The sequence below is a fragment of the Dermacentor andersoni genome, chromosome 1 (genome assembly GCF_023375885.2).
Source record: "Dermacentor andersoni chromosome 1, qqDerAnde1_hic_scaffold, whole genome shotgun sequence".
NCBI lineage: Eukaryota > Metazoa > Arthropoda > Arachnida > Ixodida > Ixodidae > Dermacentor > Dermacentor andersoni.
In genome coordinates, this window is record NC_092814.1 from 171,864,342 (window position 1) to 171,892,217 (window position 27,876).

At 42.7% G+C, this 27,876-nt stretch overlaps 2 protein-coding genes across 3 annotated transcripts in view; one reads left to right on the forward strand and one right to left on the reverse strand.

The window, feature by feature from the left end:
- Positions 1–2,724: 2,724 nt before the first annotated feature.
- On the reverse strand, positions 2,725–14,385 carry MED10 (mediator complex subunit 10). Its single transcript, XM_050195454.3, has 4 exons — positions 14,148–14,385; positions 13,962–14,045; positions 13,792–13,894; positions 2,725–12,262 (listed from the first exon to the last, which is right to left on the reverse strand). The coding sequence occupies exons 1-4, from the start codon at positions 14,267–14,269 to the stop codon at positions 12,164–12,166; spliced, it is 408 nt and encodes a 135-aa protein (XP_050051411.1). The 5' UTR covers positions 14,270–14,385; the 3' UTR covers positions 2,725–12,163.
- A 1,524-nt stretch (positions 14,386–15,909) lies between these two features.
- Nulp1 (Nuclear localized protein 1) overlaps positions 15,910–27,876 on the forward strand; it is a 150,354-nt gene continuing 138,387 nt past the window's right edge. The window contains exons 1-2 of one of the 2 annotated variants that reach the window (XM_050195448.2): positions 15,910–16,312; positions 25,121–25,384. In XM_050195448.2, the coding sequence (XP_050051405.1) occupies positions 16,166–16,312; positions 25,121–25,384 (411 nt within the window). In that variant the 5' untranslated portion in view covers positions 15,910–16,165. The remainder of the gene's footprint in view (positions 16,313–25,120; positions 25,385–27,876) is intronic. The other variant, XM_050195447.2, reaches the window with a different exon arrangement.

A 27,876-nucleotide genomic window follows, 5' to 3' on the forward strand; every position in this document is an offset into this window, starting at 1 on the left:
CATCCCTTACTTTCTCCTTGTTGATCAGTTTTGACAGTTCCGAGAATTCTGTCTAATCTCTTGAGTTGCACTTTCATGCTTTGTCGTTTCTTTATTGGGTCCTTTGTTACTTGGGAGAGCTTTCCTACTGGTTGCCTTGGTGCCTTGCCTCCCACTTCAATTGCTGCCTCTGAAGCCAGCCTCGTTACAGTTTCATTCATTACCTCTATGTCATCATCATCATCTCTGTTCTAAGGCTGCATATTTGTTTGCAAGTCCCAGCTTAAATTTGTCTGCTTTTACCCTTACTGCGTCTAGATCGGCCTGTTTCTTCTTGACTAATTTTACTCTTTCTCTTTGTATTGAGAGAAATCCTAGCCCTCACTAACCTTTGATCACTGCACTTTGCCCGACCCAACACTTCTACATCCTGCAGTATGCTGCAATCGGCAGAGTATGAAATCTATTTCATTGCTTGTTTCTTCATTAGGACTTTACCAGGTCCACTTCCTGTTGCTACGCTTCTTGAAGAAGGTATTCGTTATTCGGAGCTCATTCCTTTCCGCAAACTCTACCAACATATTTCCTCTAGTGTTCCTAGAATCGCTGTCGTAGTTGCCAATTGCTTGTTCACCAGCCTGCTTTTTGCCCACTTTTACATTGAAGTCAGCCATGCCTACAGTATACAGAGTTTGCACTTTTCTCATCGCTGATTCAACATCTTCATAACTAGTTCATCATCGTGACTGGAGGTTGGAGCATAGACTTGTACTACCTTTGTTCTATACCTCCTATTTAGCTTTATTACGACTATTGCTACCCTCTCATTAATGCTGTAGAATTCGTCAATGTTGCCCGCTATGTCCTTATGGATTAGGAATCCTACCCTGTATTGTGTCTCATCTGGAAGTCCTCTGTAGCAGGGGACGTGGCCGTTAGCACTGTATAAACTTCACCAGTTCTTCTAACCTCACCAAAGCCAGTAATATTCTACGCAAGGCCTGATAGTTCCTCAAATAGTTCCTCCTGCTAAGTTAGCTTCATTCAAGAGGGTTCATGTGTTGAACATTGCCAGGTTCAGTTTCCAGTGGCGGCCTGTCCGGGTCCAGAGAATCTTAGCACCCTCTGCCGCGTCGCAGGTCTGGCCGCCGCCTTAGTCATGTGCTTCGCAGTTGCTGGGGACTGAGGGCCATGGGTTAATTGTAGGAGCCATGGGGGATGTAGTGGCCGAATACTGCACTAGGAAGGCCAATTCCTGTTCTGATGAGGGAGTGTCTTTTGTTGAATTTGGTTGCACCTGGACTAGGAAACCCCGCCGGCTCTCGGCATTTTTTTTCTTTTTTGCCAGTGTTAGGCACCACTGTAGTGAACTGGAGGAGGTGGTAACTCGATGTTCTACCTCTGCTCCATGCCACAGCCTCAGTCACATAGCTGCGAATGGAACACTTCCATAAAATATGAAGAAAAAGAAGATTTGAACTTCTGACTATAGCAACCGAGATAGCTCAGTCAGATAACTCTGTAGGCAGCAAGGCCACCTCATGGTGCAGAAGACCTGCCCAGATGATCCTACATGCCTAAAAACTCTCTTGAATTATCCACAATAGATGTGTTTTGCTGATCATGATAGGTAGCACAATAATATAGCATTATTTCAAAAATTTCGATTTCTAAAATTCTAAAACAATTAATGAAAAACAACCGTTATAGCCATACAGAAGCAGTTTTGATGCTACAAGGATGATTTCCAGAGCAATTGCTATTTATGCCATGGCAAATGGCAGAACTTGCTCAAAGTCTAATATCTACAAATCAAGTGCAGTGTTCTAGCGCAATTGCTTGGCGAGATTTTGCGCGACTCTGTAACAGGCGCGTCAAAAAAAATGAAAATGGCCTTCAACCCCTGCTGTGACGGTGGTTGGTCAGCGAAGCTGTAAACAACAACTAGAATGATTACCCATTGCAACATAGGCTGTAATTATTCATGACAACATTCAGATGCACTTTACCTAATTATTAGCCCAAGACGTTTCGACAGCCTGCGACTTGGCTTGCGCCACTACTTTGTGCACCTACAAAGAGTGGACCAGAGGGAAGAAAAATTCACCATGCGCGTTGCTCTTCAGAAGTCCTCACTATACATGGCCTTCCCATAGCACTACCACAACACAAGTTGGTTGCTAGGTGGGGTCTTCTTCTACATACAAAAGTGTAGTTACGTCACTCCCTGCTTCGTATGCTACAGTCAAGTTGCCGTCGCCACAGCAGCTTGCGCAACAGTAATCTGTATCGGGAAATGTATGTGGGGAGCACTACATGCTTTGCATTGTATGTAGGTGCAAGAGTGCCTTATCAATTATGTGGTTTGGATGCTTGTTTTGAGCTTGTTCTTTACTGAAACTTATGCTGTTCTGTATGTTGTATGAGTGATTCCAAAGAATGTATGCACTGTTCGCTTCACTTTGCCGAGTGCTTGTAGCCTCTGCCTAGCGGGGGTATGATGAGCCATAGATGATGATAGTTTTCTGTCAACGTTACGCTACAACAAAATCTTGGGATCCTAGCCACAGACTGTTTAGCTGTAAAATATATGGCCAGCAAGGTGGCTGGTAATGTGTGAAGATAGTGAGCTTGGCACAATGCCAAGAACGCTGTCACCCATAAATTCCAATGCATCTGTTACAAGTCGCGCAAAATCTCGCAAAAGTGATGATATTCCCAAAAGTAAGCCACCAGAATACCACGCCAGTTGGTAAATTTACTTTATTACTCATATTGGGTAGTAGGGTGCCTCACTAGATTTAGGCATTGCATAGCAATAAATGCACTGCATAGATAACACAATGACAATCATGCCTGCAGATTACACCAATTTACCCTGCAAAAACACCTGAAAAAATTTAAGTAAATGTCTAAGCACCCTTCTTGAATAAGCCACTTAGCACGCCTGCAAGATGACATCATATGTTTGGTGCTTCCACCTCACGTGTGCGCTACCTGCAGAGTACAAATAGCCAGCAGTAGCATGAACACAGAGATTCCCATGGAACACCGAGTCATGCAAAAACATCTCTGGAAAACATCACATAGCAAGGGAGGCAAAAAGAAATAAAGGAGGCTGGGATCATGGGGGCAACCCTAGCCCCCAAAACAGGTGGGCCCTTGGCTCTGACATGAGAGAAGACAGCAGTGGGATGTTGCTTGTGGGTGATGTTCAAGGCAACAGGAGAGTGCTTCTGCAGCAGAGAGGGTAGCGCACCTTCTCGCACCATTGTTTCACAAGTCCTTAAACTTCTATCACAGCTACTATTGAACCCCTTGGGTATGATGCTTCCTGGACAGCGCTTCACATCTAGTATATAACCAAAATTTCCTACTGGAACTAGTGCAGGGCCTTTTGATGGGCTATTCCTAGTGTGATAAAGGCAGCATTTCTATGTCTAGAAGACCAGTAATAGTGCAACCTTCCGAAATGGAAAGCCCTTTAGGTATTTATGCCTTGAATTTCATGGCTGTCATTTATTTAGGCACCCTGTCAATATACTCACACTTTCAAACAAATGAGTAACAGCAGTTCATTTTTTTTTTTATCTTGATGCAAAACAGGCACAATGGAGCTGTAACGTAGTATGCACCGTCTGTGTATTCAAAGTGACAAAATAGACATACATTTGCTTCATTGTCTAACAGGAGGAGGCAACTAAGCTCACGCCAGAACATGGAGCATCTGCTTATTTTTGTCATTGTCAATGCATTAATGGAGTATTGCATCACATTGTGATCAAATAATCTAAGACTAGAAGTGTACGAAACGGATGTTGTTCAGCTTTAACCAATTTTACAAAGCTTCTTATAGGCAAATATCCAATTTTGAGATTGACAAATGTGTGTTATAACTCATGTTGTTTGTTATAAGCCAATATACAACATACAGTATGCCCTCATTATAACAAGTTCATCAGGACAGGAATAGTACTCGTTTTAAGCGGTATTTCGTAAAAAGTGGAGAGGCTCTAAAAGAGCCATAGTAGAGTGGGCTGTGCACTACAACGGTGCAGGAGCTTGTAAAACATATACTGAAGCATACTTGTGCTCAATAACAGGGACATGACAGTGGAGAAATCCTGCTGAAGCCTTTGAGCAGCTGTCTCCTCTGTCATCACGCAATACAGTTAGGCCAATCAAGCTGCTGCCATGTGGCAGAGTGACCTTCGTAGCGTTCTTTGCCTCTCCAGGTTGTTACAGAAGAATGCAAGGTGTGCCCGTGAATGCTGCACTGTGTGGTTATTTCTTGCTTTGCTCTTTAACTAAGCGATGCCGACATCATTGCACATAGAATAATCAGATTTAAAATGCATGCACTGCAAGTAACCCTGAAAAACTTCTAATAAGGTGATAGTTTGGATCAAGTGACTATGTTATAACAAGGGTTTACTGTATATTTTTTGTCACGTCACCATGTAATTGCAAATACGACCTCCAGTGTTTCTGAACACCACCGAGATTCAAAATTCCAAGCAGTAGTCAAGGGTCCAATGAAATGTTGTCTGGTCACTAACCACAACTTTGTCTTCACTATGCATTACCTGACCAGACGAAGTTTTGCAAAACCCTTCACAACTTCCAGTAACAGACAGTAAAGTAGACGTTGCAGTTTCTGACTAAGTCAAAGATGAAGAAAACCACTTCAGAGTCCATACAGACTCCCATATGAACTCCAAAACCTTTCTTTTTCTTCTTGGCTTGTTTAGTGATCGCTACTTCATCTTCACTTCAAGAACTGTGCCCCACATGTTCCTGCAGCAGCCACTGGCAGAGCTCTTAAAGGGTCTCTGCAAAAGATCTCTCAAACTAAGCCATTTCTTTGTTTTCCCATTTCTCTTTCATCATCATTGCAAACATTTTCATGTTTTCAACACTGGAAATGTTTTAAGTATGAATTGAGCAGCCAAAAGACAGGTTTTTCTAAGTGTTTATTCAGCCCTAGTGCAGCAATTGTGGCACTCTCGATAGTTGGCCAGACAGGAGCAACCTTACCTTATCCTTTTTTGTGAATCAGCACCTGAACATGTTTGACTAGTGTGTTAAAACAAACCTACCAATGGTGACTTTTGCATTCAATGATTGCATGCATGTATCATGATGGCAGAAATACTGTTAGCAGACCTAAGCAAACTTTCGTAGGCATACATCAAAAACAGCATAGTCAAAAGCGAATTACTGAAAGCCCACAAGGGTTTTCAAATGAAATCTTACACTGACGCCGAGTCATTACAGATGTACTCAAGTCTGCAAAATTTTACATAATGCTGTGGCACTTGCCCACTCTGCCGAAGTTTACTGAAGTTGGCAACTTTGAACTTTGGGATTTTACCACACACTCTTTAGAGCTCTCAAGTATCCACAAAAGATCTATTAAGTCTCTGCCAAGATTCACCTTGATACATTTTTTTTTTTCATCTGCCTTGTGGTGTTTGAAAATCACCTGCACATACACAAGACATGGCAGACTTAACGGATGAATTATGCAAAAAACTGTAGGTGAGCTCTTAAATGACACTGCCACAAAATGTGGTGCATGCCATATAATAGAAATGGTACACCCGGAAGATGGATGAGGTGAAGTGTGGGCAAGCTCTTATAAGCTCACACTGTAAAAACGGAGCATATCATGGACTTACTTGCAGGAAAGGGTGGACAGGGGTGCAGCAGTGCCCCCTTTAAACCTTCCTAAAGCCCTTAAAATTATTCACAACTGTTCCTGGAACCACATCCGACCTTTTACGTTGAATTTTCCAAAACAGTAGCTTTCAAATGCTCTGAATGACATATAATAGTGGCTTTCTCAACTATGTTCATTTCCAAGGTTGAGAAAGTCACCTCTACAGAATCTCTGCATGGTTCCTACACAGTTAATTGACAATAGCAACAATGAATGTGGTGGGAATGTTGTCCAGCCACACACAATGCAAGTTTTGGACAGCAATGTTATCTTTTCCTTTGCGTGTGATGAGCCCATGCTTGTTTTCTGCTAACTCACATAGTGCAACTAACTCAGACCCAATTCTTATCATGCATCATTTTGTAAACATGCCCCAGACATGAAAACCTTGAATGACTAAAGTGTGATGTTACATACTACGTGACCCCCCCATGGTTTGCTAAAGCCCATGCAACAGGAAATGAGTTTATATGTGTGGCTATGGGAATTTTCTTAAAAATCTCAGTCAGGAATGCTTGTAACACAAATATGCTAGTACACACTACCTCACCAGTGATGCCATGGTACTGTGTGAGACAGTTATGAGAGCTGAAAGTTATAACCACTCAATCAGAAACTGCCGTGAGAGTACCATGCATAGCATTCATAAGAACCAGGAGCGCATAGACAGCTTCTTATCAGGAAGCAAAGTGAAAATTCGACCATCTGTAGCTACACAGAGCAACAGGCTTCTTGGATAATCAGCACGAGAGTGGCAGCGGCATGCAGGTGAACAAGCTGAGGCTGCTCAGATAGGTCACGCCAACCAAACTACAGAGCAGTGAACAGCTGCTGCCAGTGAATTATCTATGTCAAGATCATTTGCAGAGAACACAAAGCAGCAGCAGCAAAGCATCACATATGCTTCACTGTTGCCACCGTATCCACTGTAGTTGGTGCAGTGCAACATTCAAAGAAGTTGCATCAAAACAAAATGACAATGATGATAAAAGTTAGTCTTAACCAACAGGCAAAGCAATGATTGCGATAACAAATTATTTGACAGCTATACAATGTAAGGTTAGCCATTTTACCAGCTACATAAACTGCTGTAAACATTCGCTTACTAACTAACTTAACAACAAAGTAACAGGCATACACGAATACATCTCGCTTGATGACCGCGGATACTCGCTGAAAGAACACTGGCGTGATGAAGAGCGCCAGCAGTGGCGAGCGAATATCCCTTCACGCTGTCTGTCGCTTCAACGAGAGCTAGGTGTGTGAGAACACAGCACACACAAAGCCATCAGCTATCTCTGGTTGTCTAGCCTTCGAACCCAGTGCAAATTGCCTCCAAAAGAGGACGCACGCAGCCGTGCTCACCCGCCGTAGCTGGAGTAGATGAGGAGATGCACCTTAACCTGCTCCCTCCCCCCCTCCTATCATGCGCACAACTCCCCGCTCCCCCCTTTGTGCACATGATGGCGCACGCCCTCCCCACCTTCCTCCCTTGCAAGCTTTGGCTCACACCTGCAGCATACGACACACAGCTGTGATTTCGTCGCACTTTGACTTTATATGGAATACAGTAAAACCTCGTTAAACCGTACTCGCGTAAACAGTAGTTTCGTTTTAAAAGTAGTAAAGTCAAATCCCCGACTCAGTGGCCATTGAACATAATGTGTTTTGTATCCGCATAAACCGTAGCAGCTTATTGCGTACGTATCGGTTAACACCTAGTGTTTCCACTTTTCGTCGCGCAAACACAGCGGTGCTTTGTCCCCATCGGGTGGCCCGGCAGAACAAGCCTCCAAGCGCCCTGTGCGTTTGCGGATGAAGTCACATCATCATTTCGGCGCCGTCCCAGAGAGCGTTGTGGCGTCGTGTAAGCGAGGACTCGCGTCATGCCAAAGCTCAGATAAAAAAGACGCCGGATGCTCAGCATAGAAGAAAAATTAAACATTGTTCGTGCTGTCGAAGGTGACACGAAGAAGTCGGCGCTAGCACGCAACATGGGTCTACTGTTGACTACGGTGTGTGGCATATGGAATGTGAAGAAATTGCTCAGCAGCGCTGCTGTGACCATGAAGAGATGTCGGCTGCGAGGTTTGACTTTTCGCCATTGTTGCCTTTGTTGTTGCTGAAGTGTCGCCCAGCGAGAGTGATAAGGATGACACGGCAACCGACAGCACGGACGATTCAGGCCCGACAGTGGCAGAAGCTGCGCGTTACGTCAGCCTCACGAATGCAATCGTCGCGACGAGAACAGCACCCCGCAATGAAAAGGTGCCCCGTGACTTCTGCAACGCTACCGCGCCCACGCACGGAGAATATGCAACATTAACGAGGAATCTGCAATGCAAGTGTTTGCCAAAAAGAGGGGGCTGGCTGAAAAGCTGGCTTGCAGCTTCAGCAAGTTTGAGGCCGCTGTCGTCGCTGCTAGGCCGCCACGGCATCAAACGAAAATAACACCTTTGTTGCGCGAAGTAAATAAATACTGCATGTTTTTTCCCCTTTCACCACACTCTCTCTTCTGTTTTTGACAGGTAAGTGGTCGGTCTCATGCAATTTCAGTTAAGCAGTACTACCGTTCAGTACGTACTTTTCCCGAGCTCTGGCCAACTACGGTTTAACGAGGTTTCACTGTATCATGGCAATGGCAGAAATTCCCCTGGAGTGTCCATATAATTGCTATTGCAATAAAAAGCATGTTAGCAACACAGAGGCACTGTCAAAATCACTTGTACACCTTACAGAAAAAAATTAACTGATTACAATTACAATTTATCCAAAAATGTAATTAGTTTTTACAGTTACCAATTACTGCCCCACGAAAGTAACTGAGGAATTACTCAATAGTAATCGATTACTTCCATGTTACTTTCCTACAAACCTTTATTACGATTATATATATATACAGTAAACAGAACGAGATGGCCTGGCACTTTTAGTGCGTCTTCTCCAGCCCTTCATGCAACTTACCTGCGCAAACAATTGCATTAAAATATTTCGTCAGTCATCATCCTTTGTTTTTATTGTGGAGACATAAGCAGCGGCACTAAAAACTTGCTCAAGGAGGAAAATGCGAGAGGAAGACAGGGATGTTAGGCAGTTCGCTCGATGTGCACACTGGGAGGCATGGCATAGTTTAGCGTATCCGGATCTTGCGCACAAGGCTGTGCTTATTCAGCATCAGGGTCCTCTATGAAGCGCAGCACTTCATTGTTGCTGGGACTTCGGGAAGAAGGCCCTCGGTGGGCCAATGAAAAGCTGAAAAACTCAGCCGCATGATTTTTTGGCATTAGCGCTCTAAGTGACCTTCCCTATTGAGACATACCAACACTGGTTCAGTTCTTTGGCCAACATCCGGTGGAGCGTTAAGATGAGGTAACAAATCCTGAGCGCTGGGTTTGCCTTCCTGGACATGCACATTCGCGAGGCTACTGCAGGGCCCGATCTCAGGTGTTCTACTGCATTTTTTGCCAAATTCAGGTTCTCAAAGCTGTGTCACTTGTTACAGCTTGTCTCATCAATAAAGTAACTGGTTACATGTAATTGGTTACTGAAAAATGCAATTACAGTGACCATTACCAAGTAAACAAAGTAATTGTTAAATTCCAAAGTTACCAATAAATGTAATTGATGACAAGTAATTATTTGCATGTAATTCGTTACGTACAAGTCTAGCCAAAATGAAGGGTGCTAGCATCCATGGAAGGGGGATGCAGGGCTGAAAAGTAGACTTTTCTACCGACATGCCAATTTTAACTAAATGTGGCTCGAGGCTTTGTCTTCTTGGCATTAGGGCACCTAGTAAATTTGATTACCCCAGCACAAATACAAAAAAAGAAAGGTTATGCATGCCCTATTTAGCAAATGAGTGCATCACCTTAGGAAATTTATTTTTAAAATGATAAGCTCAGATGAGAAATGTTTTAATAAATATCTTCAGGAGGCTCTATATTACAAGATAGAACCAGCTGCTCCTAATTTTATGCCTTCTCTAGAAACCGCACCACTTCAAAACTAAAGTTGTTTTTTTTTCATTTTTTTATTATTCTTTTTTAGTGATACAGAAATTGATACTTTCCTTTTATAGAGGCAATTCAGAAATTCAATATGTGTATAGTCTTGTTCCTCACAAATTTTCAGCCTAGAAACAATCTTACAAATTTTTCATTTGTGCAGTTTCGAAACAATAGTTTTCCTAAAATTGTGCATTGGCCCAAAAGTGTGAACTCCAAAAAATCTATTCAAAGATGTCAAAAGATGCCAAAACACATGCAACTGCCGGCTAAGAAAGCTCATTTTATTATCTCCTATCGCGCAGATAACTAAACTTGGCAAGGAGCTTCTTTCTATGCTTAGAAATCCAAAACACAAAATTAGAAAATGTGTATTTTGACAAAAATTGTGATTTTAACCCCACATTCCCCCTTAATGGCTTATACAGAAATGCTGCTGCACGAAGGCACGAGGCCAAAGGACAAACGCATGAAAATGGCAGCACACACAGCAGCACTCCTGCCTAATATTTAAGTTATATTGTGAGGTTTAATGTCCTGAACGTACACAGTGGGTTATCACAGATGCCATAGTGGAGTGCTCCAGATTAATTACAACCACATGGGGTCCTTAATCATTCACCTATATCATGGCACACAAGCGTCTTTGCATTCCACCTCCATTATCCGCCGAGATGTACTCCCCAAAGGACTGCAGATAAGAGAACCTCTTCCTCCCTACAATCACTCTCTCATATCCATCGTAACCCGGCTGACACGGCCGGAAATTGAACCCGCAAGCTCATACTCAGCAGTTCTGCCTAATACGTCATGACAAGGTTACCATTTATAAACTATCATATAATATGACATGACAGGCTATTGTCTAATATTTTATCCGTGCTTTCATTAAGACGCTCATGGGTTTTCTTTCTTTTTTTTCCTTCACGCTCCCTCTCAACATAAAAGCTTAATAATCTGTGCAAGCATGCCTGAAAACCTGTCACAAGATCGACGTAAGTGTATACAGTGGCCATAATGTAATTGATATACCAGATCTGGAAATCTTACAGTGAGTAAAACAAAAGTATATAGCAGAACACCATACATATATTTCTTCCATGGTCATTAGTTTTAGCCAGATATGTCATAGTTTATCAAATGTGGTTAGAACACTGAACTTGCACAATGTGTTTCATAATAGTGATTGTGGTTTAGCATTCTTCTAAGGCCTGGAACAAAAAGCATGCTAGATGACTGGGTCTTTTTCAGAGACATGAATGGGCAAAAACATCATTCGCAAAATGTGATATTGAACTGAATAAGGCTAGACATTACAAGCTCTAGCCTTATTGCTGCCCTTACATATGACATCACCACCAGACCCTGTATAGAGGAAAACCCCTCTGATCCATTTTTTTGCAGTACTAGGGGACCAGAACCAAGTAGCTGGAAAACATTACAATGACAGAATGGACCTTCAGTGGTCATAACCAGCAAGATTTATTAGTAAAGTGTAAGAACTGTCATGTTCTACAAACAGCTATGCTCCAATGACTACTTGTTTCCTTGCAGGCAAGTAGCACTTTGCCTTTACACTGCACAACCTTTGAATGTTGTGAGATAAGGCATGCTCAAGCAAAATGCTTGGAAAATGCATGCTCTAACAATCCATGCAAAGGTTAGACCTTCATAGGCCACTGCAGCTGTTACAGAATGAATTTACATATATACACCATGTGCCAGCTAGAAGTGCAGGGTTCAGTAACTCCAAGAAGTACCTTAGTTTGGGCAAGTTGGAACTGCATACTCAAGGCTAAATACTGCGACAAGGTGGAGAAAGCAGAAACACATACACACAGGTCTAGCACTGTCCTGTGTATTTTTCTATTTGCATCTTTGTGCTGTTTAGCCTTGTTAGTAACCGTGTAGATACCAAGGACAAGCCCCACCTCTCCAAAGGTACTCATATAATTTTTACACTGATAACACACATGATTTTATACCTCAGCTTGCTAAGGATGGCTTGTGCCTGAACTAGTTGGATGATCAATGCTGGAAGGAATCCATGCACATATTGACCTTGCTGAAAGAAAAACAAGCATCAAGACTTGCTTCTTTTGGTACAGCCATGTCTTTCAGAAAGGTGGAACATTGCATAAAGCGTGTGAAGGATCTTCAGACAGAACTGCATCTTGGTTTTATTTTATATAAGGTGTTAAAACCTTTTAAGCTTAAAGGATAGCAGAAACTCAATAACATATTAAATACTAATAAATGCTGTCACCAGCAGTTTATTGGTAGCTGCAGTTCCAGTCCACAACATTTGTTTGCAACACATCACAATGATAAAGTCCTGCAGACATTTTGCTGTCACTAAAGTAAAGGAATATATTTTTAGTACAATGCCAACACACTGCTTCCTCAGTGAATTGGTTAAAATGTATATACACTTCACAGAGTTTACATGAGGCCTCTATGTGGCTGGTCGCTCATCACCTCTGATGGCCCTGTATTTGGCCATTTCTGTGGGGAACACCTTGCTCAGCTCCAGAAGCAACAGGGCCTTGAACCTCTGCACAACAAGAACACGCAAGTCTAGAGTATCTCGGTAGATTTCAGGGAATGAAATCAAAGTAAAAAAAATGACAAATGCTTGAAGGAATTGAAAATTGGGCAAGTTAGTGTCGATTCACAACTAAGGGCAAATGAAATAACTTTCTTTGATAGAGGCTAAGCATGAACTTGTTGCATCCACATATAATGTATGTGGGGTCACGTCTTTTCTTGATGGCTTCCTTTATTCTTTTTCTAGTTCCGCTAGCACATCTTGTTTTGTGATGTTTTGATAGTACGTTAGTCATATGCATGTAATTGCTAGTTTTTTCTGCAGTCACAACGTAACCATTTGCATCCCCACCTTTTTTTCTTCCATTTTTTTTTCACAGAGCTAATAAAATGAAGCGACACATCAGAAACATGCATTACTTTAGAATACATAACATTAGAGCAGTGGATGTACTCAGGCAAAAAATTGTGAAACCACAAACAAGAGCTGTTGCATTACCGGACATTTAAAAAAAAAAAAAAAGAAGAGACAAGGATGTAAATGGCACATTTCCTTTGGTGCTATTCCATATTGAACAGCAGCGTACAACAAGGACATGAAATGCCAAAGCCACTTTCAGAGAAAAATGACAGACCTTGGCCAGAAAGGTACTTCGATGCTTTGAATTAACACATGTTAATTTCCCTTTACTTAATAAAGCCTCTGCTTATACACAATTTGATTGTTCTCTTTACATAACAAATTTCATTTTGATTACTGTAATGGTAAGTTTTAAGTATGAATGCAATTCGCATTCTTGGGGAACTTCACCCAGTTTGTGGTATGTTTGTCCATATCTAAGCTCTTTCACGTACCCAGCGACCCAAGTTGTCTACCAACTTGGGCCACTAGGTATGTGCTGGCTGCTGTCTTGCCAGTGGGTTAACCTGCATAGTTAAATTGCTGCTGCTCGACCCAAGTTGTCTATGTGATCCAAGTATACAACTTGGGTCACAGGGTATGTGCCACTGGCTCACTGGCTATGTGCCCGAACGGGCAACCTCAGCATTTTGTATGTGATATTCGTATGTGCCCATTCTTGGCCAATGCCCCAAAATGGATGTGCCAAGGTGACACAAAGGGTATGTAGCTTTGTACATATTAAAGCGATAGCGCCGCATTCGTAACAGGCACCTCCGCGCAGAGCGCGGTCGCTTGATGGGTAGCACATTGCATTAGAAGTTGCAGCCAGGATACTAGGGGTAGTGGGGGGTTGCTACGTAGTTTCAATTGGGGTGCAGTCATAACACCATATATTGTGTCGTAGTATCTACGGTATTGTGGCTGGCAGCGAGATTGCCACTTCGTGTATCTGCTGAGGTGCCCCCATACGGTTTCCCGATTCCCGGATGGCATGGGGATACAATAATCATCATAATAGCCCTCGTAACATATAAATCATATCACTCCACCCCACCAGTCAACGAAAAATTCATGATCGCATTAACGTCGTTAGTCACCTCCAAAGAATATAAGCGGTCTTTTTTTATACTTACGCGATAGGACTCTATCTTGCCTTTGACTTGTTCATTCTTGGTCAGCGCCTTTTCCATGCAATCCTTTGTAAACAGTTGCGGGTTTCTTCCTTGGTCAATGTAGCTGCCGAATAAGTCAAAGGAAACAAGTTAGCAAGGCAGAGTTGGTCAACGCAATCATGCTAACTTACTCGAACACTTCCAATGGCACTTGTATGTCCTGGACTTGTGGCTTACATCTGTCCACCTCTTGCATCAAAGTGACGATGTGATTTCTGAAACAAACAGGTTGCTCAAACACCGATTTCATTTACATTTGACGAAAGCAGATTCCCGATCTTACGAAGTGTCAGTGAAGCCGTGTTAGCATAACTTACATTTTTTGGTTTAACGTGGTTTGCCCTTGTGGCTGAAAGTCACTAACAATTATTCCTAGCTGCCGAACATTCTCGATAAACATCTCTAAATTCGTTTCAAGCGCTTCAAGTGGGGACGACATTATGCAGCTTAAACTCTACTCAAGCAATTCGCAAGGCACTAAGCACCTCTTCGTGCCACAACCGCGTTTGGGTGTTTGTTCGATCCAGGGCTCCGATTTGACTGGATTTGACTTGGCATAGCCTGCACTTGACTTGGTTATACCAGTTATACTCTTTTACTTGCACGGAGGGTGGCGCAGGCTGTCGACCAATCTTGCCACTAGAGAAAGACAAAAACATTTTGGCATATTGACCCCAAGGAATCTAATTTTAGTATAAAGCATTAGGGACATTCCGAATGTTTTAAAATGAAGCGCGAGCTCCGTGAGCGCGGGGCTATGGTGGCCATGGAGTTGGTACAGGCTGGAGTTCAAACCGGGCATGGCTCAAACGTGGTGCACTACAGCAGACGCCACCTTACAGAAATAAATTACACAGAATGCAGTTTTTAAGTTGCTTATTTTGTATAAAATCTACGAAATGCAGACAATGTCAGGGACATAAATGAAAAACCTTCAGTGGTTGCCTGCTACAGGTAGTTCTGTTGGTTCTGTAACTCTGTTGTTCTGTGACCTGCGAGGATCCCAGCTGTGATCATGGCCATGATCCCAGACACAGAGAAAGAAAAATGGAAAATGCTTTTCCTTATTCCATAATCCCAGCAGTATGCGAGAAGTGTCCACTGTACATATTTACCGATGCCGACGTTGTGAAACATGTGTCCATGTGTATAATGCCATTTAGTTTGTCGTCGTGCTTTTCACTTGTTGTAGGCTGCTGCTGGGGCTGCCACTCAGTTCGAGTACGTATATTTACGGTCCCCTGACTTGCCCTGGTAGCGTGCTTCACGCAGTTCGATTTCCAGTCAACGTTAGTGAATGTGGTCACGCAACACTTATGGGGGGCAGGGATGGCGATGGCTGTACAGCCGTACGGCTCTAAAGCACTAGGGTGGTAAGTTCCTTGGTTTTATCAAGCTGCTGTGGTAGCGTGACTAGTAACAAGAACTTTTTAAATTCAGATCAGATATTACACAAGTGCAACGGACACCCTGACTGACGTCATGATTGGTTATGGGAACCGCGTACCTTGGAACCACGCTCGGTGGTAGGAACAATGCGAGCACAGATCGAACGAATGCAGTGAACGTTGCAGTGACAAGGGCGCGAAAATTAGAAGATTCTGAAATCTATAGAAGGCTCCCTGAAAAAGTGTGAAACAGAAACTGACACAGAAAATTAAAGAAAAAGCGGGGAAGGGGAATCTGTGCGGCAACGAATAACTTTTGATGAAACGTGGAAGACCATGGCTGTGCAAAATTTTATAAAAAAAGTATGCATGAATATCACAGCTTTTCAGGTCAAGAACTTGTTCTCTGCTAATAACCTTATTGCAAAACGCAGAACGCTAGATCCGAATGGTACCTGTGGCGAACATATATGACGGCTTCGACCACTGGCGGCTTTGTGAAAAACATATTTAATGCATTCGGCATTTCTTATTTTCACACATATACAACGGTTACAGTCCGGTGGCGCTTGCCACCACTCCCATGCTAAGGCGGCGTGGAAGAGACCATCATCAATCGGAGAAGCCTCCCTCTTTCTCTAGCACTTGTGTGCTTGTGGCTTGTGGGGGCTTGTACTTGTATCTCTAGTCAGCGCTCTAGTTGAGGTTGAGCGAAGTGCTGGTTGAGCTTTAACATCAGATGGGATTGTCACACATGGCGGTTCGTAGCCGTTTGGTGTTGACTTAAGTACTTGGTTTAATTCCTGTACTAGTATTGCAGTCCGTTCATTCTTTTGGCAACCGACTTTAGCTTCCAGAGTGCGGCAAAAGCAGCTGTTGAAAACGGATCGCTCGTGCTTAATACACTGCTCTCTCACCAGCGGTCCGACATTTTCTTTTTTATATAAATGTCGAATCGAGTGCTGAAGAAGCTCCAAGGCGTCAATGAAATTGGAAAACTTGATGCTCAATCGGAAACAGAAGATGAGGCACCCAATGTGGCTGTCAGTGATGCTCGAAAGAGCAGGCAAGCGGCTGCCAACCGTTTTGAGCTGGTGAGTTGCCCGATCTTGCAGTTTCGCGGTCGATGTGGTAACTTACTTCTTACATATGCGCTTTCAGGATGTGCTGAGGATATGCATGATGGTGCTTCAGTTTTGCGTTCACAACCGTATGTCGCAGGAACATCCATGAGCGACAGCCGTAAGGCGAATTTCCTTGGCAGTGGATATAAGCGGCCGAATGTTCTAAGTCCACCGGAGGTTCATTTACGAAAGCGATCTTGAAATGTAGTTTGCTGTGACAAAAGTTCGCAGCTGCTGACGCTGAATATGCCTTGAATGAACTGCATTTGAGGTAAAGTTTATAGATGCCCTGCTGCCGCTTTCGCTACAGCTTGCAGCCTTGGCTTTCAGCTTTACGAACTAGAAAAGCGTCTTGGTTTCAGCTCGTTTCAAAACGGCTGTGCAAAATTGCAGTCTAACATTCCGATGGGCAGAGCAGTGGAGTGCTGTGTGGTAGCTATCTCCTTACGGCTGAAGGTGTTAACGATCACTCAGTGATTTACTCAGTGATTTTTTTTATGCCCACAGCTTCACAGAAAGCCAAGTGACAGTGATTATTTGCCACAGGAAGTGCGATGGTTATAACAGTTTTCCTGGTTCTCAATATACACCTGTGTGTACCACAAGTATCACTCAATGCTCCGATTGGAGCCTGTGATGTATTTATAAGTATGAATATGTTGTATTCGTGTATTTATAAATACACGATAACTGAAGCATTTGAGTTTAGTTATCAGCTGTCATGTCATGATTGAAGCACACCAGAGCTTTTAAGCTTGATGAAGACATTCCTCAGAGCACAGGCTGCATAACTGTTAAAGGTTATGATTTGGAGCAGGGTGCAACATTATAAAGCTTCTGTTACTAGCAAGTTTAGTAGAATAACATCTGTTTGTGTGCCTTGAGGATTGGAATTTCTTTTCATAAGAGGATGACAGATTGTACCACATTTACTTTTATATGTGTAAGTTTGGGTGCTGAAAGGTTGTTTAATTCAGTCAATCATTTGACTTGGGCACATTGTTGTAGCAGTCAGAAATCTCAGTATAATAATGGGGAGGTATACACCCAAGGAAGAAACAAAATTTTGTTACGCACATTTGAAGATTGCATTTAAAGCACTCTGCTCCTCGTGCAAGTGTAATCAGTTGGTGGCATATTTTGTTAAGAATTGCTTACAAGTGGCATGTCTCTTGTGTAAGTAAAAATAGCCAGGTTCTAACCACTTAAATCTAGCATTCGTCAGAAGAAAAAAGAAAAAAACTTTTCTAGGGTGCATTAGAGCAAATTACCATCAGGGCAGATAGAAGTGATTGCCCGGGAAAGGTGCTGGTCAAGAATTTGATCCCCAGACCAGGACAAATTTTTCTTTAACTGTGATTTTTTTTTTTTTTTTCTCTGAGAAACTCGTATGGGTTTCCTTTGTAGCTTCATGCTACTGTCAGGGGGATGACAATATTTTACCTCTAATCAAAGCAAATTGCAACCAATTTGTGTCAATTCACTCTTTGGGGGTGCAGATTTCATTAAAATTATTACTTATTTGAAGTTGAATAAGTTATGGCCAAAGACAGTTATTGTTTGTCTAAATAATATGTGTTTAAAAAATTCTGATCTTTAATCATGCAAGCTCATTTTTAGTCTTAAAATGTATCGTCTTCTACTGGCTATGCTACATATTAATGCCACAGTGTGCCATACTTCATACCTTATTCAACTTTTTGCCATGACCCCTCTCACAGAGAGGATTTAACTTCTTACCCTCATGAACATAGAGCCATGCACCAAGTATGGTTCAGTGTGATCAAAGAAATGCAGAGGAGTTGGATCTGACATTTTAATGACTGCAGCATCATATATTGCAGTACAGCACTTAGTAAAAACTATCATAATATGGCTTAAAGTTGACACCTGGTTTCACATTTTTGAAGTACTTTCTATATTGGAATGATGCACCCAACCATATTCAGTTATACATATTACCCTGTAAATACATCTGTTTAACTGCTTCTAACTCGTATTGAGTGCGGAAACCAGCCTATCAAATTGCTGTGCTCCTTAGAAAGGTGAAAAGTTAACTTGATGACGTCATTTAAATTTTGCAGACTGAAAATGGCACTGAAAGCAAGGAAGGATGACCATGTTCTTAAAATTTCATTGAATTAGCTTAAAACATGTGAAAGAATTGACCCCAGGTAGTCATACTTAATCTGGAGCTCCCCACTACGGCATCGCTCATACCCAGAATGTGGTTTTGGGGCATGAAATCCCATAAATAGGTTGATTTAGCAAAGCGAGTTTCATAGTGAATTATAATTAACCAACTAATTTTGATCAGTGCACCAGATTGTTGCTAGTTGTTTGTAATGCAGCCAGTTATTGCCTGTTCTGCTGTTGAATCATCACTTTTGCATTTTTATTATGCAGAAAGCAAAATCTTTTGCTGTGATTGTGGAGCATGTCACCAATGTTAACAGCATACAATTAAAATTCATGTGGTCAATTCACATAAAGAAATGTTTTGATGCACATCACAAGCATGCATTTAAGTGCTAGGCATTTATGCTGATATATGCACTAAATGCATGCTCGTGATGTGCATATATCAGCAAAAAAATGCCTAGCACCTAAATGCATGCTCATGATGTGCACCGAAACATTTCTTTGTGAGAATTGACCACATTAATTTCAATTGTCTGCTGTTAACGTTGGTGACATGCTCCACAATCACAGCAAAAGATTTTGCTTTCTAGATCATAAAAATGGAAAAGTGATGACTCAACAGCAGAACAGGCAATAATAATAAAATAATAATAATAATAATAATAATAATACTTAATAAGAGGTATAGATTAAAGGTAGTACAAACCTACGCTCCAACATCAATCACGACGATGCACTCTAAATTGGTTGCACCCTTTTGGGTGTATATTTGCCACACAACAATAATCGTCATCTCTCTTTTCCGCATTTCCTTTTTTTAACGCGGCGAGCCCGGTGCTTTCCCGTAACGAATGGCATGCACATTATCAGCATGACATAGCATTCCTGACAGGAAAGTAGCGGGCGCAGCGTTTTCAAGAAAGGAAATGCGGGCAAGACAGATGATTATTGTTGTGTGGCAAATATACACTCCAAAGGGTGTAAACTTTTCCTGGAGTGTGAGGAGGTAGATCAGTTTCATGAAGAGGTTAAATTAGCGATGAGATAAGTGCAAACTCGGTATACAGTAGTAAAGGGCGACTTTAATGCAAAAGTGGGGAAAAAGCAGGCGGGTGAACAGGCAATTTATTGGCAACTATGGCGTCAATTCTAGAGATGCTGGTAGAATTTGCAGAAAGGAATAAGCTGAGAATAATGAACACCATTTTCAGGAAACGTAGCAACAGAAAGTGGACCTGGAAAAGCCCTAATGGAGAAGCAAGAAATAAATTGATTTCATACTTTCTTCCGATCCCAGCATAGTGCAGGATGTAGAAGTGATAGGTAAGGTAAAATGCAGTGATCATAGGTTAGTGAGGGCTAGAATTCACCTCAATTTGAACAGAGGAAGAGAAAAATTGGTCAAGAAGAAACAGGTCAACTTAGAGGCAGTAAGGGTTAAAGCAGACAACTTTAGGCTGGGACTTGCAAACAAATATGCAGCCCTAGAACAGAGAGATGATGATGATGATGATGATGACATAGAGGTAATGAATGAAACTGTAATGAGTCTGGCTTCAGAGGCAGCAACTGAAGTGGGAGGCAAGGCACCAAGGCAACCAGTAGGCAAGCTCTCCCAAGTAACAAAGGACCTAATAAAGAAGCAACAAAGAATGAAAGTGTCCAACTCAAGAGATAAGATAGACTTCGCAGAACTGCCAAACTGATCAACAAGGCAAAAATAAGTCATATTCGAAATTATAATGTTAGAAAGACTGAAGAGGCCGTAAAAAATGGACGCAGCCTGAAATCACTGAGAAGGAAACTTGGCATAGGACAAACCAAGATGTATGCACTGAAAGATAAGCAGGGTAACATCATCAGCAATCTCGAAGGTATAACAAAAGCAGCGGAAGAACTTTATACTGACCTGTACAGTACCCAGAAGACTCGGGAGTACTCCATTTGAAATAATAATAAACAGGATACAGAAACTCCTCCTATAACTAGAGATGAGGTCAAAAGGGCCTTGCAAGACATGAAATGGGGAAAAGCGGCAGGAGAAGATGGAATAACAGTCGATTTAATCAAAGATGGAGGAGACATGCTAGAAGAACTGGCTGCTCTCTATACAAAGTGTCTATTGACTGCAGGGGTCCCAGAAAACTCGAAGAATGCAAACATTATACTAATCCACAAAACGGGAGATGTTAAAGAACTGAAAAATTATAGGCCCATTAGCATACTCCCAGTATTATATATAATATTTACCAAAATAATCTCCAATAGAATAAAGGCAACACTAAACTTTAGTCAACCAAGGGAAAAGGCTGGCTTCTGGAAGGGATACTCTACAATGGATCACATCCATGTCATTAAACAGGTTATCGAGAAATCCGCAGAGTACAATAAGCCTCTCTATATGGCTTTCATAGATTACGAAAAAGCATTTGTTTCAGTAGAGATACCAGCAGTCATAGAGGCATTGCATAATCAAGGAGTACAGACCGCATACGTAAATACCCTGAAAAATATCTACAGAGATTCCGCAGCCACCTTAATTCTACACAAGAAAAGTAGGAAGATACCTATAAAGAAAGGGGTCAGACAAGGAGACACAATATCTCCAATGCTCACTGCGTGCTTGGAAGAAGTATTCAAGCTATTAAACTGGGAAGATTTAGGAGTAAGGATCGATAGCGAATACCTAAGCAGCCTTCAGTTTCCCGATGACATTGTTCTGTTCAGCAACACTGCAGTCGAGTTACAAGTAATGATTGAAGGCCTTAACAGGGAGAGTGTAAGAGTGGGGAAGAAGATTTATGTGCAGAAGACAAAGATAATGATGAACAACCGAGCAAGGGAACAAGAGTTCAGGATCGTAAGTCAGCCTCTAGAATCTGTGAAGGAGTATGTTTACCTATGTCAACTAATCACAAGAAAGCGTGACGATGAGAAGGAAATGCACAGAAGAATAAAAATGAGTTGGATCGCATGCGGCAGACATCGTGAGCTCCTTACTGGAAGCTTACCGTTATTATTGAAAAGGAAGGTATGCAATCAGTGCATTTTACCTGTTCTGACATATGGGACAGAGACTTGGAGACTGACAAAGATGCTTGAGAACAAGTTAAGGACTGCGCAAAGAGCGATGGAATGAAGAATGCTAGGAATAATTTTAAGAGACAGAAAGAGCGGTTTGGATCAGAGAGCAAACAGGTATAGACGATATTCAAATTGATATTAAGAGAAAGAAATGGCGCTGGGTAGGTCATGTAATGCGCAGATTAGATAACCGTTGGACCATTAGGATGACAGAATGGGTACCAAGAGAAGGGTAGCGCAGTAGAGGACGGCAGAAGACTAGGTGGTGCGATGAAATTAGGAAATTTGCGGGTGCTAGGTGAAATCGTTTGGCGCAGGCCAGGTGTAATTGGAGATCACAGGGAGAGGCCTTCATCCTGCAGTGGACATAATATAGGATGGTGATGATATGTATATATATATACCCGCACAGGTCATGCGCTCTGTTTTTTATTGTCCATTGCGCACCCCCTGGTGGTGTCAGTTACCACACTTCCTCCCCCCTTAATACAATAGATTAACAGCATATAAGCAGTTACAGTTCAAGGAGAAAACCGAAGCACCGGACGGCGTTTCCTAGCGCTCATACGAAGCCGAGGTGTGGAAGGAGGTGGGGAGCAACCGGTGCGTGTTGATGTTATGGTGTCACTGGTCTCCAGCTGATAGGGCTCGCCGGATAGTAGTAGTTCGCTCTCCAAGCTTGTCGCTGCTTCGGGTAAACCATTGTCAGTTGTACCTCTGGTCCCTGAGTTTAAAGTCAAATGTGGTTCCGAGCGTGCGGTAGAAGGACTAGAGCACCGACGGTTGTGCTGGTCGGGCACTGACTGTGGCCTTACATGGTTGAGATGCCGGGTCCATTGTTGCCCATCATCCAATTGTAGCTCCACCTGTGAATTATGTTGCCTCGTGACTATAGCAGGAATCCAGCTCAGACCTAGCTGAAAATTCCTGGTTAATACTCTGTCTCCTGGTTGCGCTGGCACCCTCGGTTTCGTTCTTTGATTGTACTCCATCTTCTGAGCGAGTTGTTTCTGGAGGACTGCTCTTTTTAGGTCCGGCCGCAGCAGATCCAATGCAGTCCTGAGCCTCCGTCCCATCAACAGCTCAGATGGGTTACACCCGGTGACCTCGTGGGGTGTCGACATATATGATAACAGTATTCGTGCAATTTGTGCACGAAGGTCCCCTGGGCCAAGTTTCTATAATTTTACCTTCATAGTTTGAACGGCTCTCTTAGAAGCCGGGTGATAGGGCGGTACTAGCATCCTGTTCACGCAGTTCTTCAAGAATGTCTCGTACGCTTCACTCACGAATGCAGGTCCATTGTCCGATACCACCATGTCTGGGAGGCCCTGATTTGCAAACATGACCCGCATGCATGCAATTGTACATTCTGCTGAGGGTGGTGAAACGGGAAAAACTTCCATCCATTTGGAGAATGCATGAATTGCAATAAAAAAATAGGAATTCTGGTAAGGTCCCGCATAGTCCATGTGGATCCTTGACCCCAGGTCCTGTCTGGGAACGGCCACGACATCATAGGCACTGGTCTCAATGGTCTCTGTTGTTGTTGGCAGGCGAAGCACTCTTGAACCGTGGTTACGATGTCATGGTCTAACGACGGCCACCACACGTGACTTCAGGCGATGGCTTTCATTTTTGTGACCCCAGGGTGGCTCTCGTGTAGTAACTTGAGGACTTCCCCTTGGAGGCTGGAGGGTACCACAACATGGTTTCCCCAGAGCACACAGTTCTGATGCAGACTCAACTCATTGAATCGGGAGAGGTACGGCCCCCCCTCTGATGCCAAGTCTTGAACATGACCAGACCATAAATCCTGTAGCACTCTTGACAACACCAGATCTCTTGCAGCAGCTTCTGCAACCACCTTTGATGAAAGGACACAGGGATAGACACCTTCAAGCATGAATACCTCCGCTGGTGCCCCTGGAGAGCAATCAATTGTTGGCAGGGGGAGTCTACTCAACCCATCTGCAGGAGCTATCAGGCTTCCAGGCCTATAGCTCAAGCTGTAGCTGTACCCTGCCAGCAGCAACTTCCAGCAAAGAAGCCTCGGCGAGCGTGTTTTCGGAATAGGCTTTCCAGCACCTAACAAGCCCAACAAGGGTTTGTTAGGTCCCCTGGTGGTGTCAGTTGCCACAGCATAGTGACGAAATAATTTAGATATAGTGCTGAGAAATAAAAATAAACTGGTGAAATTGTCTGTGGAGAACTGAATCGCTCAATTGTTTTGGTACAAAAAAATTACTATAAGTTGTGCGGAGTATATGTTTTGCAAAATTGCGTTTTATAGATGCAGGTTTCAACTGCAATGCATATCTTGTACAAAACCATGAAGGTTGATTTACTTACTGTAATTTATGGTACTGACATTTCTTTCTTCAACTTTTTTCTCTGTATTGTGTATAAATTCTGAAAAATTTAATTAGATTTAAAGGGCCAGCAACACTTCTTCAACATTGCCCAGTTTCTCAACACTTCTGTCATGAGCCAAATATTATACACACGCACATAGCAAGGACCCTACACTTTCAGAAGACTGCCTTCCCTTTCCTTTGGCTTCTGGAAATACCGACCACTTTATAGATTTATAATGACATACATAAAACATGATGGCTATTGGGCAAATTCCTGTCCACATCACAATTAAGCAGTACCTCTGGCAGAACCAAAAATGGACGAATCATGTGACTGATAGGGTGGTAGAGAACACTATTGCTGTTTTGATATCATGGCCTCTGAGATCAGGCATCGTGCAGAATTGATCTTGGAATGCCATGCTGATTGCAAGCACAGCATGATGATAAATGGGGCAATGAGGGCATCATTCTGTGGCAGCACATCAGTACAGCTTCGAGCTCTGTAGGAATTATGAAAAAGGAGAGGGAGGCTGGAAGGCCTGTAAGGGGAAGCATTTGATTGCAAAGAACTCCATTCATGCACTGTGATACCCTTTAATACCAGACACAGTTCGCACCTTTCTCGAAGTTTTGCAAGGCCCCTTTAAGCCACTGTGAAGTAAATGTGTTTAGTTGTTCACTGATCCACATGGAGCCCTTTCCACGTAGCCATGGGTATGCAGGGAAAATGCGTCTTCAATTCCCGTCACAGGGAGGGAAAAGTTGAAAAAAAAAAAAGACAAGCTGTCTTTCAAGCAAACTTGTGGACTTCCAGTTGCATGTAAAGGAATAATGCTTGGCTCAGGTGCTTACAACAGTATTTTCTTGTGGCACTGCAAGTTCTAAAAGTGTCTAAAAGTGTTGCAGGGCATTAACTGTTGATGAAATTCATTTCCTATGTGCAGTTAGGAAACAACTAAATATGTGTGTACCACAGCTAGTTAACCTGAAGTTGAGCTAGCAGTTTATAGGAAATGTGGTGGTGGCAGTATATTTAAAACTGGCTGATTTGGTTTAGGAAAGAAGTCAATATTACACTTTTTTTTTATACATTAATAGTGATTTTGTAAGCCAGCCAGCTTGTTCTACGTGATGTCATCGCAATTTTTTATTATGCAGAGCTATTGCATGTCTGTTGCTCTCATCTTAACAGCTCACTGGACTGTCAGCAGAGCTATCTCTCTCAGACACAGCCAAAGAGGATGATGACCGAGAGAATGAGCCACCACCTGCTCAGGCTGCGACAGGAGAGGTTCCCCACGAGAGCATGCTGCTTGCAGATGAGGTACCGAGGAGCAAACTGGAGAAGCAGGACTCCACACAGAGCACTGACAGCCTTAAACGTCGCAAGAAAAAAAAGAAAAAGAAGAAGCAGCTGAACAGTCAGCACAGCCACGAGGACAGGTTACACCACAATGTGAGTATATGCTTGCTACTATTTCTGAAGCTAAGAGAAATGGAAATGAAAATACTAGGAGAAACTGTTCACCTATTTTGAAATAATAGCATACATCTTGAAGAGGCTTACTCGCAAATATGTGCAACAGCAGTAGCTATTGTGCACTTTGTAAATACACTTGCAATTGCTGCATGGTTGTTGGCTAAGCTGCAAGCTCTGTTTCTTAATTATCAAGAGGATATATAATTGAATTTTCGCAACTTAGTAGTTGCAAACTGTTATTATATGAGCTGCTTACAGGATGTTGGCCACCAAAGGTAGTACTCGCTTTGTTTCCTGGCTGCTGCCATGGACTCCACATTGTCAACACAACACTGTTCTGTGATGCAAAATTTCATTGCCTCAGCCTTACTGTGTACTGATGCATTCCACTAAATGGGGTTCTGCAACATTCCTGTTCACCCCCCATTCCAGTTGCTTATTTTTATCTCGGTGGTGTTAGGGTATACTCTCAGCAATGGCTCAGTGGCTGTGGCGTTGTGCTGCTGAGCACGAGGTCACAGGTTCAATTCGTGGCCACGGTGGCCGCATTTTGGTGGGGAAAAAGTGCAATATAGCTTGTGTGCTTAAATTTAGGTGCATGTTAATGACCCTCCAGATGGCTAAAATTAATCCTATGTCATCCCTCATAACCCACTGTGCAGTTTCGGGACGTTAAAGCCCACAATTTGTGAGGGTGTGCTCTGATGCCACTTTTGTCATCTCGGTGGTGTCTGAAGGGGTGTTGTTGGGAGCATGGTCGAGCTGCCCTGAACTTGCCAACGAAGAGCGACTGCGCTGCGCTGTTGCCCTGACTTAAAGACCCCATACTTTATTTGCACTGTGCATTATATACATTTAGATGGCGCCACCTCAATATCAACTAGGGGCATGTCTTATGTGCCCTCTATAGTTTCCGGCTTTGCCCCAGGGTGTCATTGAGTAGCTTGGCTTGAATTTTTGAACTGAGTAAATCCACAGGCTGATTAATCAAAAGGAAAATAAGATGCAATGGATACATGTGTCTAGCTCAGTATCACAGGCAAGGTCATTCACAACACAAAACAAAGGTTTATCAAGACTAGAAAATATAAAGTCACACTTGCAGGTCCACTATATGGGGATGCTCAGAAGTTCTTGACCCAGCCCATTTCTGTTATTTTGCACAATATTCTCAATATGTATACGAAAAGGGCATTGCTTCACATTGTGATGAGCCATTTTCGAAAATCCTTAAATGTGTAAAGCAAAATTACAAAATAACTAAAAAAAATCTTGAGCAGCACAACCATTAACACAGAAAACTCAATTAGATTGCCTGGCAGCAGTGGATGAAGATATACCACAATCAACCAGGTGCAAGTGACGGAGTTGGGTAGAAAGAGTATAAGCTCACTTGCTCATCTGGAGCAGTGCATGCGTGAAGGCACCTTGCAGGCGCAGGAGAGCAAGGAAACGCACAATACAAAAGGACTGTACTTTGAGTAACAGAAGAGCTCGGGATCCGCTGCGTTCACCAGGCTAGGCAGTGTGCCGGAGATGGGAGACCACAGGATGTTTATGTGAGACAGTCCTAGTGAAGAAAGGGCTGCGGGCACTTTGTCGGTGCAGATTTGGTTACACTCAGCCAACCTAAAGGTCTTGCTCTTCATTTCAAATCACTCTGATCACTGTCCAACGCTTCTTTTTTCTATTTTTGGCTTGTATGGGCAGTAGTGACATAGTCAGGTCGTAAGTCAGGCGTAAGTTAGTAACGCTATACAGGCCTGAGGGTAATACTTTGGTTACTGTGAAAGACCCTTAAATTTTGGCTGTGTCTTTGTTGACCTGCATGGGCTGGCGGGCGTCGCACAACAACCTCATCATCACTTTTTAGCCAAGCGCTTGGACACGATGGGCATTGTATTCCTTCTTGTTTCCTGCGTATGCTACCGCCATCGAAGTATATGCACACTTTCATGTCCCAAGCGGTGACTGCGCAAAGGCACCTCGCAGGCTCGGGAGTGCCAGAAAACACACAACTGCTCTCTGCAAAATGGCTTCACTTTCTGAGTAATAGGAGTGTGCGATGCTCGGCATTGAAGATGTGTGAGACCACAATGTTGTTTACGTGAGAGAGTCCAAGGGAAGAAGTTGGCATGGCTTTGGTTACAAATGGGAATATTTCATTATGATGTTCTGGAAAATTATGCATCTACATCAGCTAAAAATTTAATTCTGTCTGTTGATTTGAACTCTTGGCTGTTACAAAGTTCAGCCAAGAGTCTAAGGATAAAAAAAAAATTTGGGCAGAAAATAAAAAAATTTAACTGGTAATCATAACTGTAAATTGGTTAAGCCTCAAGTGACTGTCATAGTTCGCAGTAAGAAGTTGTGTACAAAAAATATAAAGCAAAAATTTCAGACCATGTTGGGTCTGAAATTTGTAGTGAGGTCAGAGAGGCCTTGAGTGGCATCAGTTCCCTTCGATT

Excerpts from the sequence above, each read along its gene's own strand:
- MED10 (XM_050195454.3), bottom strand. The coding sequence starts at position 14,269 with ATGTCGTCCCCACTTGAAGCGCTTGAAACGAATTTAGAGATGTTTATC. Across the intron at positions 13,895-13,961 it reads GTGCCATTGGAAGTGTTCGA|CTACATTGACCAAGGAAGAA; the intron begins GTAAGTTAGCAT and ends CTTATTCGGCAG. Across the intron at positions 12,263-13,791 it reads GCAAGATAGAGTCCTATCGC|AGGTTCAAGGCCCTGTTGCT; the intron begins GTAAGTATAAAA and ends CTTGTTGTGCAG.